This window comes from Alligator mississippiensis, chromosome 3 (assembly GCF_030867095.1).
Source record: "Alligator mississippiensis isolate rAllMis1 chromosome 3, rAllMis1, whole genome shotgun sequence".
Lineage (NCBI taxonomy): Eukaryota > Metazoa > Chordata > Crocodylia > Alligatoridae > Alligator > Alligator mississippiensis.
This window is the reverse complement of record NC_081826.1, coordinates 278,127,823-278,141,508: the sequence shown is the minus strand read 5'-3', so window position 1 is coordinate 278,141,508 and position 13,686 is coordinate 278,127,823. Positions and strand designations below refer to the sequence as shown.

Sequence of the window (13,686 nt, the reverse complement as noted above, 5' to 3'; positions counted from 1 at the left end):
GGGCCCTTTGGGGATGGTGGGAAACTGCATGGCTAGGCCAGTGCCCGTGCTTGCAGGGGTGGGGTGGGGCCAGGGGACTGTGGATCAGGAGTAAGGAGCACTGATAGGGAAGGGGTGGGGGGCTGTGGCTTGGGAGTGAGGAGCACCAGGGTGTGCAGGGTACTGTAGATCAGGAGTGCAGGACACTGGTAGCGCATGTGGGGAGTAAGGGACACCAGCAGAAATGGGGGCTGTGGGTTGTGAGTGACGGGCACTGGCAAAGTGTGGGGAGGCAAGGGACTGTGGATTGGGAGTGAGGGGCACCAGCAGGGCTTGGGGGCAGGGGGCGGCTGTGGCTTTATTTTTGTTTTACATTTAATTTCTGAGGCAATAACACTTTTATTATTTACTTTAACAGTTAGAAACTGCCCCCTGAAATCATATACCCCCTGCCCTGACAGGTGTCTTCTTTTTTGGAACTGGAAATAGGATAACCCTAAAATGAGGGGCGGGGGCTGGTCCTGGAGGCTGGATCAAGCTCTGTGCACCAGGATGAGGCCCCATATGCTTGGTTAGGGGCCCATGGAGCCATGACTGCCCCCTGCATGCCAGTTTCAGGCCCTGGCAGCCTGTGCCACCCCTGTTTAGTCCCAAATGCTGGGATTAGGTGCCCAATCCAGTGCACAAGGCCAAGGCTCCCCACAGGTTAGGAAATTTGGCATCGGGCACAGTGACTCTGCTCCCACACCACCAAATTTCTAGGCACGTGGGGAGACCCATGGGCCAGATGACATAGCTCCAGGGGTCAGATCTGGCTTGCAAGCTGGGAGTTTAGCACTCCTGCTGTAGAGTATTTAGTGTCCCAGTTTGAATTTGTTTAATCATGCCTGAAATAGTAACAGTTTTAAGATCTGATTCAATTCAGTCATTTTCTCTGAATTTATTAATTAAACATCTCCAAAATTTGAATACAGACCTTGAACTACAGTTTTAGTTGCTGAAAATATCTGTCATTAAGAGTTGCTTTCTCCATGGCAAGCTTGAGGTATGTTGGCAGATCATTCTGAGGTCAGTTGTATCACCATTGCTTGTACTATTCTTATTCTTTAGCTATAGAATTTAGTCTCAAACCTCTTAAACTGACACCCTTCGCTAATTCTATATTTGAGGTACAGTAAAACCTGTGTTAATTGGCATTTTAGTAACCGGCATTTCTATTAACTGGAATTTCCAACTGGCTGGCTGGACGCGGGGTGGGGTGGGGTGGGAGTTCGCACATGCCACATTCTCCCCTGGACTCCATGTCCAGCCAAAAACCCATGCCAAAGGTAACCAGGATTTTTATATAACCAGCATGCTGTGTTCTCTGCTCGTGCCCGTTAATACAGCTTTTACTGTACTACTTAATTCTGAAGACTCTTGAAGTTCTAGATTCTATGATAATTGGTAGTTGAGGTGTCCATATCAGATCGGCACCGATATAGGTGAAGTTGGCAGCATCAGAAATCAGCTTCTTTTGCCTGATGTGGCTGATAAATGCCCTGTGAATGTGTACAGCTGCAGCATGCATGCAGCCAGGAGCACAGCCTGGTGGCTTGGAGAGCAGCATCTGTCTGGTAAGTCTGTTGTGGGGGAAGGAAGGGGATAGGGGGACAGATCGAGACCCCCATGGTGAGGGACAGAGTGGGTCAGGGCGCAGAATGGACCCACGAATGAATCATCTGGAGGGGAGAGGGTGGCTCCCACCACTGCATACACCCTGTGAGGGAATGGGGGACATGTGCCCCCGGATCTGTGTGGGGCAGAGTGGGCTGCCAGTGAGGGCTGGGGCCAGGGGCGGCACCAGGCTTTTCCCAGCAGGGTTGTTGGGCTGAGGTTGTGCTTGGGGCAGGTGGTAGCAGTGCTCAGAGGAGGGCTACATGGGAGCTAGGGTGAACTTTGGTGTGGGTGCAGCCCCTTCCTCCCCCCCTCCCTCCCTATCCTAGTGCTGCCACCACCCACCCCGCCCTGGCTGAGCAGCTCCTGCCCCAGCCCCACTCCTTCCCTCACCATGGGGGCCTTGATCTGTACCCCCTCCACGCCCCTTCCCTTCCTCCACCCCTTCCCCCACGCCAGACTTCCCAGCCCGATGCTGGTCTCCAAGCTGTCCAGTTGCATAATGAAATTGGATCGGTATTGGCCAATATGGCTCCTGAAAAATTGGCCCTAGGTATCAGCCCAAAAAATCTCTATCGGTGCACCTTTAATTGGTAGTGCAGTTAACATTTTTAGTTTTTCATTTTGTTTTACTGTTAGGATGTATAAGAATTCCATATTGCCCCAGATGCTGTTTGTGCACAGGTGTCAGATTATGCTGTTAATTTATTCTCAAAATTAGATTTTTTTTTTAATAAAACCTGTACCTTCAAACCTGGCCTCCTATTATAAAGGCAAATCTTTATTATGCATATATTGCATTTTCTCACATACAGCGCACAGCTTTTTTAAAGAAAAAGCCAACTACTGGAAATTTCAGTGTGAACATATGCAAGAAATATGGTAAAAGCAGTATCTGCCTTGCCTGCCAAAGTAAAAGGAAAATCAGCACAGGATTTGCAGGCAGCAGAATAATGAGCAGGCCTGGCTCCCTAGCTTCTCCTACTTATTTACTTACTTCAAGAAAAGATCTTTTTTTCCTTTTGCCATTCAAAAACAAGATACATATTTTATTCTGGGGCTTGGTATGTGCAAGAAAATATGGTATATCCATTTGTGCATAATTGACAGAAGATACTGTCTTTGAAAAGTTTGATAGAGTTATGCTTAAAAAGACTTGAATTAACACCATTAAAGTGAACTGGTTTTTTAAATTTCTCAAGGCTCATATTTTAATACTAATAAGAACCAAATACGTTTCCTTTAAAAACTGCCTGTACAGAGCCTCATTCTTGGGAGTAGTCCAGTAAATATCTGAAAAACAGTAACTGCTGGGGCCGTACACACATACTGCTTATGGAACCAATATTTTAGATTATAAAAGCTTTTTATTGCCTATTGCCCTAAGTTTCTTTTTTAGCTAACAGGCCTTGAAAATATCCTTCTTGGTACCTGAACACATTTGCTTGATATAGTTGTTTTTATTATTTGTGTTGCCATAGAACATAGGAGCCCTAGTCTTGGACTAGATCTAGGTGCAGTACAAACAGAACTAACAGTTCTAAACAAGAGATGAAACTTGTGCCCAACAGCTTGCAATCAAAGAGTAAGTCAAAAGACCACAGGTCCAAACGGGGGGGGGGGGGGGGCTACAAGTCATCTGTGAGATGGTATTCGTTACCACTGACAGTGGTATCTTTTTGTCAGACCAAAAAATGTTCTTCAGGTAATATGGATTCCATCACAAATCAGAATTGCTCATATCACACCTGAACTGTGAAATTTCTCAAATCGTGGTTCAGTATGTGTTCTCTTTATCCCTAACAGATGCATCGAGCAATTATGTTAGTAGAAAATCCTCTTGCAAGGGTTGGCAAACTGCCCTGTAGGCTGGATCTGGCCCATAAAGAAATTGGATCAGGCCCGTGGCAGCATGTAGTGGCGGGGATACTTTCTCCACCTTGCACTGTACATTCTTCTGCTGTGTGTTGCTGATCCCCTTGGCAGCACCCTAGCACTCCCTGCTCTGTGGCTTGTGGTCCCCTCTCCCCCTACAGCCTTCTTGGACTCGAGAAGTCTTGAATCAACCATTGTTTCATCCCTACTGGAAATCTTTTCTAGTGCTTCCTCCGAGCCTAATACCCTTGACCACCTTTGTCTTGTCCTGTAGGAGCTTTCATTTCTGCCTTTTCTAGTGTACACTGGGGATGCTCAACCTCTGGCCTACAGACCAGATGCCGGCTGTGGAACGTTGGCCCACACCCCGCTTTCCCCCCTACCCATGTGACTGGGTTTGGGCTAGGCCTTGCCCCCTTTTCCCCTGTTGGGCCAAGCCACACCCCCTTGCCCTGCAAGGCTGGCTTAGCTCTGGGCTTCCCAACCCCCCTCTATGTGGCCTGATGGTGCTTACTACGCCTGTGCTGGGCACTGGGTCACGACTACTCACTGCATCTGGCTCACGGACTGACGGGTACTGTGAACTATGAAAATTTCCCATCTTTTTCAAACTGCTACAGTGCAAAGATAAGTTTATTTCTTCCTAGCCAGTCAGGCAGTCAAGAAGCTGCTTAAAGTTATGACTATAAACTTGGAGGTATATTGAACCTTCTTTCAGCCCTGATTTTTTTTTTTTGTACCCTCAGCCTACATTTAGTCTATGAAGTAGCATTTGGCATACATTAATATCCAGTTTTATTCAAACCTCAAGTTCATAATGATTTTTGGCTGCTAGTTTGGATTGCATAATAGGATGTTTGAAGTGTTTTTGGCTTTTGTGTCATAAGACAAATACAGCTAGGTTTGCCAGAGATCCTTGAAATGATGGTAAAAAAGCCTTTACATTGCTGTGTTCAGAGAAAACCTCTTTAATATATGCTATAGTATGTCATATATTCTGAACACTAATTCTCAGTTATGGGGCTGAGGTATTAAATAAAGCTACTGTTAACAAATAACCCTTAGCTAGCACAGTTGGAGTGGGGAAGAAAAGTTAATTATGTGTCAGTTTATAAGGACATTGCCCCATGAATCCTAAAGTATGAAGTTAGTAAGTGACACATTTTCATGCATGCTCAACAACCAAAATTCAACATTTATTTCAGTAATGATTTCCTTAGGTTCCTTTAAAAACAAAGGAAAAATTTGCCAAGGTTTGCATCCAAAGTAGTCTCTTCTTCATCTGAAGCAAGAAATTCTGCAGAAACATGACCACTGAAGATCTTGACTAAAGCACTCTAGGGAAGCACAGTCCAAAGTTGTTGGAAAGGGTTTTAACATGCTTTGAGTCATAATCCATTAGTTGAATACTGAGAAAAGCTACTGAAACACTTTGGTAAGAATAGAAATGGGTTTTTGATCATTGACAGCTTAATTGTTTTTCATTAAAAGAGCCCTCCCAACCTTACTTCAATTAATCCTGGGTATCTTGGAATTATTCCAACAAGTAATTCTTATTTCTTGTTTTACAAATTGAACAGCCATGTTCTGCTTTATGAGCTTGATTTGGGAATGTTGCTCAGATCACTGCAGAAATTGGGTATCTTAGTAAGGCAAGGATTTCTTATGGTGATCTCTTTTATTGGACAAACTATGTGGTTGGGCTGGAGTTAGACAAGCTGTATAGAGTGAGACAGCCATCTCTCATAGAAGGCTGACATCAGTGAAGAAATCCAACATGGCCTGAAATGTGCAAGTACAGTCTTTGGATGCCTGAAGAAATGAGTGTTCGAAGATCGCAACATCAGATCCAAAACCAAGCTCATAGTTTATCAAGCAGTCATGATCCCCACCTTGCTGTACAGAGCTGAGACGTGGACAACATACAGGAGACATCTAAAATTATTGGAGAAATACCATCAATGCTGTCTGTAGAAGATTCTCTGAATCCAGTGGGAAGACAGATACACCAATGTTAGTGTTTTCCTACAAGTAAACACTATGAGTATTGAGGTGAGGATTATTCAACATCAGTATCTTTGGGCTGTCCATGTCATCCAGATGTCTGACTTGAGACTCCTAAAAGTTTTATTTTTCCAGTTCAGCCAAGGCATATGCTTAAGAGGAGGGCAGGAAAAGCACTTCAGGCACATCTTCAAGGCCAACTTAAAAAAATGTAACATTGATATCAACTCATGGGAGACTATCACTCAGGACTGCCGCAAATGGAGGAAAAGCGTGCTGCAGACATCTCAGTATTCTGAAACTTCATGACAACAACAGGAGGTGGAAAAGCATGAGCCGCAGAAACTGCATGTCACAGACCAAACGCATGTCCGAGCTGCAGTAGAGTCTGTCAATCCCAGCTAGGCCGCATCAGCCATCTTCAGACACACAGATAAGACACTCATAGAAGACAGCCATCCTTGACTGCGAGGGATTGCCAAAGAAGAAGACAAGCTTTTGAATGCAAAATGTTGTCAGGCATAGCATAGTAAGGAGAACTATGTAGTAGTGGGAGGAGGCGAGAGAGATTCCCAGAGGTAGCAGACCCACATTTAGCAGAACCAACAAGCTGATTACTGAGAGATCAAGGAATATTGAAAAGGAGGAAGTCATTCTCACCTTTTGTGTGTGGGAAAAAAAATTCAGGAGCCAGGTGAAATATAATGTACTATAGGACCAATATCAACGTTTAGTTCCTGGTGATCACACCTGAGGAAGAATATCTGGCATTTGAAAGCTTGTCTAACTCTTATTCCAATTACATAGTTGGTCCAATAAAAGATAACACCCTAAGAAATCCTTTCCTCTTACATAATTTCTGGACTATCACAGCTACAGCATCACTTTTGCACTATGTATATCATGATGAAGTGAGTGACTCAGGTCAGCTGTAGGACTGAAAATGCATGTCCTTTTAGTAAGAGATGCAACTAACATTATGACTGAAGCCATACCTATAATTTGCCTTAAACTGATTTTTCAGCAGTAAAATTAATGCCAAAGTACAAACAGTTTTGTATTTTAACAGCTTGTCTAACAAGATAACTTATTTCCATGCTCTTTATTTGCTTCACTGAAATTGTTATGGTACCAAATAAGGGTTCAGTGTTCAGTAATGTTTCTGAATGGTTTTTTTTTTTTTTACTGTATTTAGTAAAACAAGCCCTACCTATAAAGAGATTTTCACATCTGAACTTGGAATTTGACCATTTAACATGCAATTTGGAGAGAAGCTTTAAAATAGCTTCAAGAATTTATTTTTCAGCTGAAACCATTCTAAAACAGTGCCTGAAAGTTTGTTTGGGTATTATCATTTCTATCATGTAGGATTTGGTGACTTCTGCACAGCTCAAAGTGATAGTGCTGACTCATCATGTACATCTGCCATATACTTACATTTCTTTTATTTATTAGCAAGAGTTTTTCCTTTCAGTGAGGTGTGCATGTTTTTATCTCTATCCTTTCTTCTAGAAAGCAACGTGATGGCACCAAGCCTCCTTCACTGTAGCATGTCAATTTTAGTGCTTGAGTTAAAAACTGAGTTAACTTCCTTGTGACACTGTTGAACTTAAATTCCTTTTGAAATCATTCTGAATTGATATGTCAATATACTTAGCTGTAATTTCAGTAGCAGAGATGGACTCTAGTCATTTTAGGTTTTTGTTCTAATATAAAATCACAGTAGCTTTACAGTTAACCTTATTACTTAATTTCCATTCCCAGCTTAACAGCTTCTACTACCATATATTTTCACATACCACACACGCAAATATGATATACATATTGTTTTTATGACAGCAGAATGAAGAGAAAAAGATATTTCTAGAGTTACAGCTGCATAGGGCAGGGACAAAACTTAATCTTCAGCTTGCTCAACCCTGCCTTTTCCTGCTTAACCAAAAACTGAAATGCAAGCTGCTGATGAAAACTGGTCTCCATGGGTAGAACTATGGTTTTTGAAAAGAGCTGAAGAATCTCCAAGGCTGTGAAAGAAGAGACACCAACAACAGCTAGCAGATTGCAAAATTGTCCAAAGAAAGGTTAGCATGATTAGTGGAACATCAAGATTATTATAAACAGGGCACAATTGTTAACCCCTGTGGAATGAAGTATGATGAGTCATTAAGTCAACTGACTTCCTGTGCTGCCTGAGTAGTAATGGTACTGCTATTGCACAATGGAAAAAGCATCAAAGCAGGGTGCTTCTATTCTAAGGAGCTTTCCTACTTATGACATGCACCCAAATCTTGGGGGCTGATTTTTGGGGAAAAGGTGTGTGCGTCATGCGAGTAAAAAGCGTAATTTTTTTCAGAAAAAATCATCCTGAAACCTTGTGTTCTCTGTAGGCAGTAGAGGAGGTTTTGTGTGCATGTTGCCTGTATGCTCAGAATATTTCGGTTTAATTGAAAAATTAAGTTTTTCACTTTAAAAATCCACAATTTTAAAAAGACACTGGATTGCTGTTATGTCTACTGCTCACACTCCTCTTCTCCTTGGTCTGGAGCTGGATGGCTATTCAGTTCTTGAAGAGAGACCATCTTTGTCCATGTCTCAAGGTTGAGACTGAAAGGGATTGGATGTCAGCTGCAGATGCTCTTTAATCTTCAGTAGTTCTCCTTAATTGTTACCCTTGATAATGTCCCCAGACAAAAAATGGGTTTCAAACAAAATTCAGTTTGTTTAGACTATCTGAATTTACACTTCTCATAAGCTAAACTAGGTATGGCATTATCAGTCTGATTTAGAGAAGAGAATTAGAAAAATATATAGTTTACATCCTTTGGAAGCATCTCCTTTTTCTGACCACCTATGTCCTTCTTTTAGCATGGCATTGCTTTCTGTATAGAGATGGGTGTATAGAGAGGGTTGTGGTTTTAGCTTTGTCTTTGCCTTTGACATATCTGCATTCCTGTACATGAGAAAAGATGGCCAAATGTTGAGAAATGACTGGTTTCCCAGCATACTGTTGAGCATGCAAATGTAGCTTTGGAACCTTGTTCATAGTTATTTATATAATACTTGTTGCTTTAGAGAGTATAGATAAAAGGGAACATCTGCCCTGAAAAGCCAATTCGTTTGACTGTTCTGCTGTTTCCTAGAGTTAGCAGGAGTAGCCTTACAGTAAATGTCTGGGAAATGAAACCTTGGATTTAACATTGTTGTGATCCGGTAGGAACGTCTTGTGCAAAAACTATTTTTTAACTGCAGGTGTGGCTTCTGATCTTTGGATGTCAGGTTTTTCTACAGTTATAAGTTTCTGTTTCTTTATAACGCATTTGTTTTCCCACTGCTGCTGCATTTCAACCATAACATTAGCTTACCAGAATTGTATTCAACTGAAATGTGAATGTTCTTTTCTTTTTTTCCCCCCAGTCACCAGATCAAATCTTTGCAGTATAGCAGCACAGGAGATGTCATTCTTGTCGTCTCTGGTAACTCTCAAGCTAAAGTTCTTGACAGAGATGGCTTTCCAGTAATGGAATGCGTCAAAGGTGACCAGTACATAGTGGACATGGCAAACACCAAGGTAAATTATGAAATACTCTAGTCTGTGCAAGAAGAGAACAATATTTGTCTTCCTCTAGTGAGATGGTCTAACACGTCAAGAATCGGGGTCTGGAACCAGGGTTTATCTGTTGCTATGGGGAAGAAGTCAGGCGATTTGATGGGTACCTGATTCCTCTGGAGGTGGAAGGAGCTCAGTTAAGGAAGGAAGTTTTTAGATGAAACAGGTTAGCTCCTATAAAAGGCACTGGACAGGGGGACTCCTAGGTGATGGCCTGTAGGAGGACTAGAGAAGACCTGTCAGAAAACGGAAGGTTCTTGCACGCCCATAAGTCAGTGGGAAGAACTTAGTTTAGCTGTAGCCCTGCTTAGTTTGGAATTCTGCTGAAGATTGTCAGTACAACTGAGAACTGAAGCCCAAGGAAAAAGGCCTCATGTTTCTAGGCATGACAGACTGGCAGCCTATGTTATTCATACTTGCACTTAAGTAATTTTTAGCTCTGGTGGTAGGAGATGGGGTGTCTACACGTGTGTGTGTGTGTGTGTGTGGCTTCCTTCTCAGCTTCTCAAATAATCCGGGAAGAATGCAAAATTTAGTTTAACCCAGAATTCTTAATACTTGTTCCCTTTCATCTTTCTGTCTTTCACACTAACAGATCATGCAGTGCATGTACTTTTTTTCTCACTTGAAAGATGAAATGTGAAATAGAAAAATTAAAAAATGGAGGTGGGAGGAAAGAGTAAATTAAATTTAATTAAATTGGGGAGAGACCATTACATGTCATGTTGCTCCTTCCTGTGAGTCGCGCTTGTTTTCCTTTAGATTAGAAGCTATTTATGTGAGATGAATCAGGACATAAATGACAAATGAAATACAAGGGGATGGGCTGCAACTTACTTAGCTTAACTTTGTACACCAAGCATTGAACTGGGGCCAGAGCAAGTACTGAACGGCATGTACCATTATAACCAATAACTCAGGGAAGCTCCTGAGCATTTCTGAATACTCTTGCCCCAGGGGGATCTCAGTCCACAAAGACTCCAGGTCTCTTCTTCCTCTTAAAGGCAAAAGGGGAAGCTGAATGTCCTATATAACTCCAGGGGCTGGCACTGTTTAGTCTTTATCCAAAGTAGTCACCAATCACAAGTTGTTATGACTTAAACATTTCTAGGTTACCTCTTAATGTTAGAGTTTATCTTTGTACTCTTTTTAATGTAACCATATCAGCAATGCTTTAAGGAAGGGAAAAAATGTTGACCCCATCACTTCAACTCAGTAGGAAGGAAACTCCTTTCTGTTCAACAAAACAGGCAATTGCTCAGACACCTGCGTCCTGGAAATACAAACAAATATACTTCAATTATAAGGGTGGAGTTAGGACAGCTGTTGGAGCAAGGTTATCTCCATATACCCAGAAACACTTAAAGTTGAGGGGTAGGATGCAAGAACCATCTGGCTTCTTTTCTTTCCTATCCCTTAGCTGGCAGTAGGAGCCAGAGAAGTCCTGTCTCAAAGCTCCATTCCCTTGTGATACAAAGAGGAGCTATGGCAGGGGTCAGCAACCCTTGGCACAGGTTTAAGAGCATGGCACTCAAAGGCATTTTGTTTGGCACGTGTGCCTTGGGTGGTTGGTGGGGAAGGGGCCAAGACTGCACTGCCACAACAAGGATTAGGCCTCTTGTGGCTCCCTCACCATCCACCTTTGGCACACCAACATCTTACAAGTCAAGGTCTTAGGTGTTTTTGGCACTCTGCCCAAAAACGTTGCTGACCCCTGAGCTAGGGTCTACTATGTCTGACTATAAGTTTTCCTCTCCTTTTACCTACTCTTCAGACCCACTTCTGGTCTCTTCCTGTTTAGATACCACGGACATCTTGTCTTACTCTTTGTCACTTGACTGTCAAACACTGAATGAACAATATGCATTTTTCTTTCTTATTGGTTAAAAGTGCGTATAGTGAAGGGCTAGCTCATAACCTTTTCAGGATAGCTATTTTTATTTTCTAGCTTTATGTGGGGGATAGAATGAAAACCTGTCTATTAGAAAGACAGCTATACTGACGTGAGGAAGAATGTCTTACATTCAAAAGCTTGTTGAACTCTATCCCAGCTTCATAGTTGGTCCAATTAAAGTTATCACCCTAAGAAATCCTTGCCTCTAGCAATCACACACACACACACACACACACACACACACACACACACACACACACACACACACACACACACACACACGTGTACGTATTTTAGCAGTTTAGCCAATCTGTCCTCTTTCTTCTCAACATCTTACATGTGATAAGGCTTCTGTTTACATAAATAATTTAAATTACATCCATTTTATAAATAGTTCAAAATTTATAATCCAAATATACAAAAAATTCTAAAGCTCAGATCTTTGATAAAGTTGCTTTATTTAGTACTTACAAAGCTTACTGCCATGTAGCTAGCCTAAATACTGCATTGCTTGTTGCTGTTCTTGTCAGATCACTATTTCTTTTGGCTAGTGAAATATATATAATATATATATATATAAAGCCATCTAAGAATAACTGTTCTTTTAGTTCTTGTTCAAATTTTTTGTTGTTGTTAACTTTTGAAATTTTATTATAATATGGTCCTATAATCAAAATGCTGTATGCTGTTATGCTGCCATTTTACCTTTTTGGTGCACATTGCCTGCTATCTTTAATGTATTTTTTCAACTTCATTTGTAATTTTATGTTTAAAATGAAACTATTCCATGTTAGTTTTGCAGGTGTGCTTTTTATGCAGTATCGTGGAAGTCATTCTTTCTCTTTGTAGGAATGTATCCTTACATTAAGTATGTACTTAATGTACAAGGGAACTGGGTAGAGGCCATATTCTTAAGAGGCTTTTTCTTTTTTCATTTATCTTGTTAATTGCTTTAAAACAGAGCTGTCCCAGCTCACAGCTTGCAGGCTACCTGGGTTAATTTGCAGCATGAGCAGTCCTGACCAGGCAGCACTCCCCACACTGATCTGCTACCAGGGTCTCCTCCAGCTTCTGCTTCTTACCCCTACCCCTGCGGGTCAGGCATGGTGGCACAGCCTATGGGTCCAACTGAACCCATGACTCAGGGGGTCAGGGGCCTCTTGTACAGCACGGTATGGTGCAGTGGGAGAGCATCCATATGGTGCAACAAGTTGGACAGCCCTTATATCAGCTTACATTCTGGTACAGTATCCCCCAGCTTATATTTCTGCATTGAAGAAATGGCTGTGACTACTTTCATGAGTGATTCTCAACCAGGATATTACAGCAAACGTGTTTCGCAAGATAAACCCAAAAGTTTCAAATAGGAATCCAGAGTGTCAAAACCATTCTGACATGTTGGTATCTTTCTGAGTTCTTTGCAACAAAGAAGTGGTCTATTACTTTTCCATAGTTAAAAACCAGGTGAAAACTAAGACCTGGTATTTCCAAGGTGTGCCTTGAATCTAAAAAGTTTGAGAACCACTGCTTTAACTTCAAAAATCAGAATCTCTCATTTTATTTCACATTTGTTTCTAGGCTTTAGTTACACTACTCAAAACCCTTCCTAAATTAACTCCAAGGTGATGCAAGAGTAGTCTGTTAACAACCAACTTCGAAGGGACCTGGGCTGATGTAGTTTAAGGTGGCACCTTTGTGCTATGGCAGTTTCTAGTGAAGGATCTGTAAGTATGAAAATCCCAAAGGCTTATGATTTAGCACCTTTGTCACTATAAATTTTTCCATCCATCCGCGTTCAGCAGTACTGAAAAACTGTGAAGTCTTTAGTTGGCAATGGTGATTTCTACCAATTTGCAAAAGGAAAAAAAAACGGAAAAGGAATGGCAAAATAATTAAAAATATAAACCAATGAGAAAAGAGAAGCAGATGACATATCTTAATAAAAATTGACTGACTAATAGGTGTTTGAGGAAAACAGCCTGAGAGTGCAGTGGACAAGAAGGAATTGTAGTGTATGTATAAAATGCCTGGTGAAAGTTACTGTTGGTGCTCAGTAATTTTGAATGGGACTTATACACTGGCAGCACAGGAGGAATAATCTTAAACAGAATACCCTATTTCTTTGGTATTTGGGATTTGAATACAAAGCATCTGAATGAATCTTACATAATACTGTACATTTCTCTTTGTTAAAAGTGCACACAGAGAAGGACTGCCTCATAATGTCAGCATAACTGTAGGCACAGTGTAACTTATCAGTATGACCATTATATAAGAACAGAGCATACAGGATACAAAGGGGCTTGAAGACTCATGAAATCTAGCCGCTGTTGTTACAAACAACAGCATTGTATAGTCTCCTTTTAAAAACTTCTCAAGATGCATCTTAAAAGTAGTCACTTTGTTCCCTGTGGTCTTATTGGAATTTTTTTTCTGTTTCGTAGTCCTTAAGAGAGTGGGGCTCAGAATCTCATAATTTCTAGCCTAAGTTTATTCGTTGCTAGTTTTATAGCCATGTTTTCTTGTCAACATTGTTTTGTTTTTTCTCTGATATATTTATAGACAGCTGTCATATTCTCTGTCAGCCTTCATTTTGCTAGTCTCATGTATGTATGCTCTCCATTCCTCTGATCATCCTAATATCCCTTGTCTGGACCTCTTCCAGTTTGAA

At 41.4% G+C, this 13,686-nt stretch overlaps 1 protein-coding gene across 1 annotated transcript in view; it reads left to right on the top strand.

Moving 5' to 3' along the window:
• WDR70 (WD repeat domain 70) overlaps positions 1-13,686 on the top strand; it is a 255,372-nt gene that overhangs the window by 74,512 nt on the left and 167,174 nt on the right. The window contains exon 8 of the mRNA XM_014594000.3: positions 8,929-9,082. Within this exon, the coding sequence (XP_014449486.2) occupies positions 8,929-9,082 (154 nt within the window). The remainder of the gene's footprint in view (positions 1-8,928; positions 9,083-13,686) is intronic.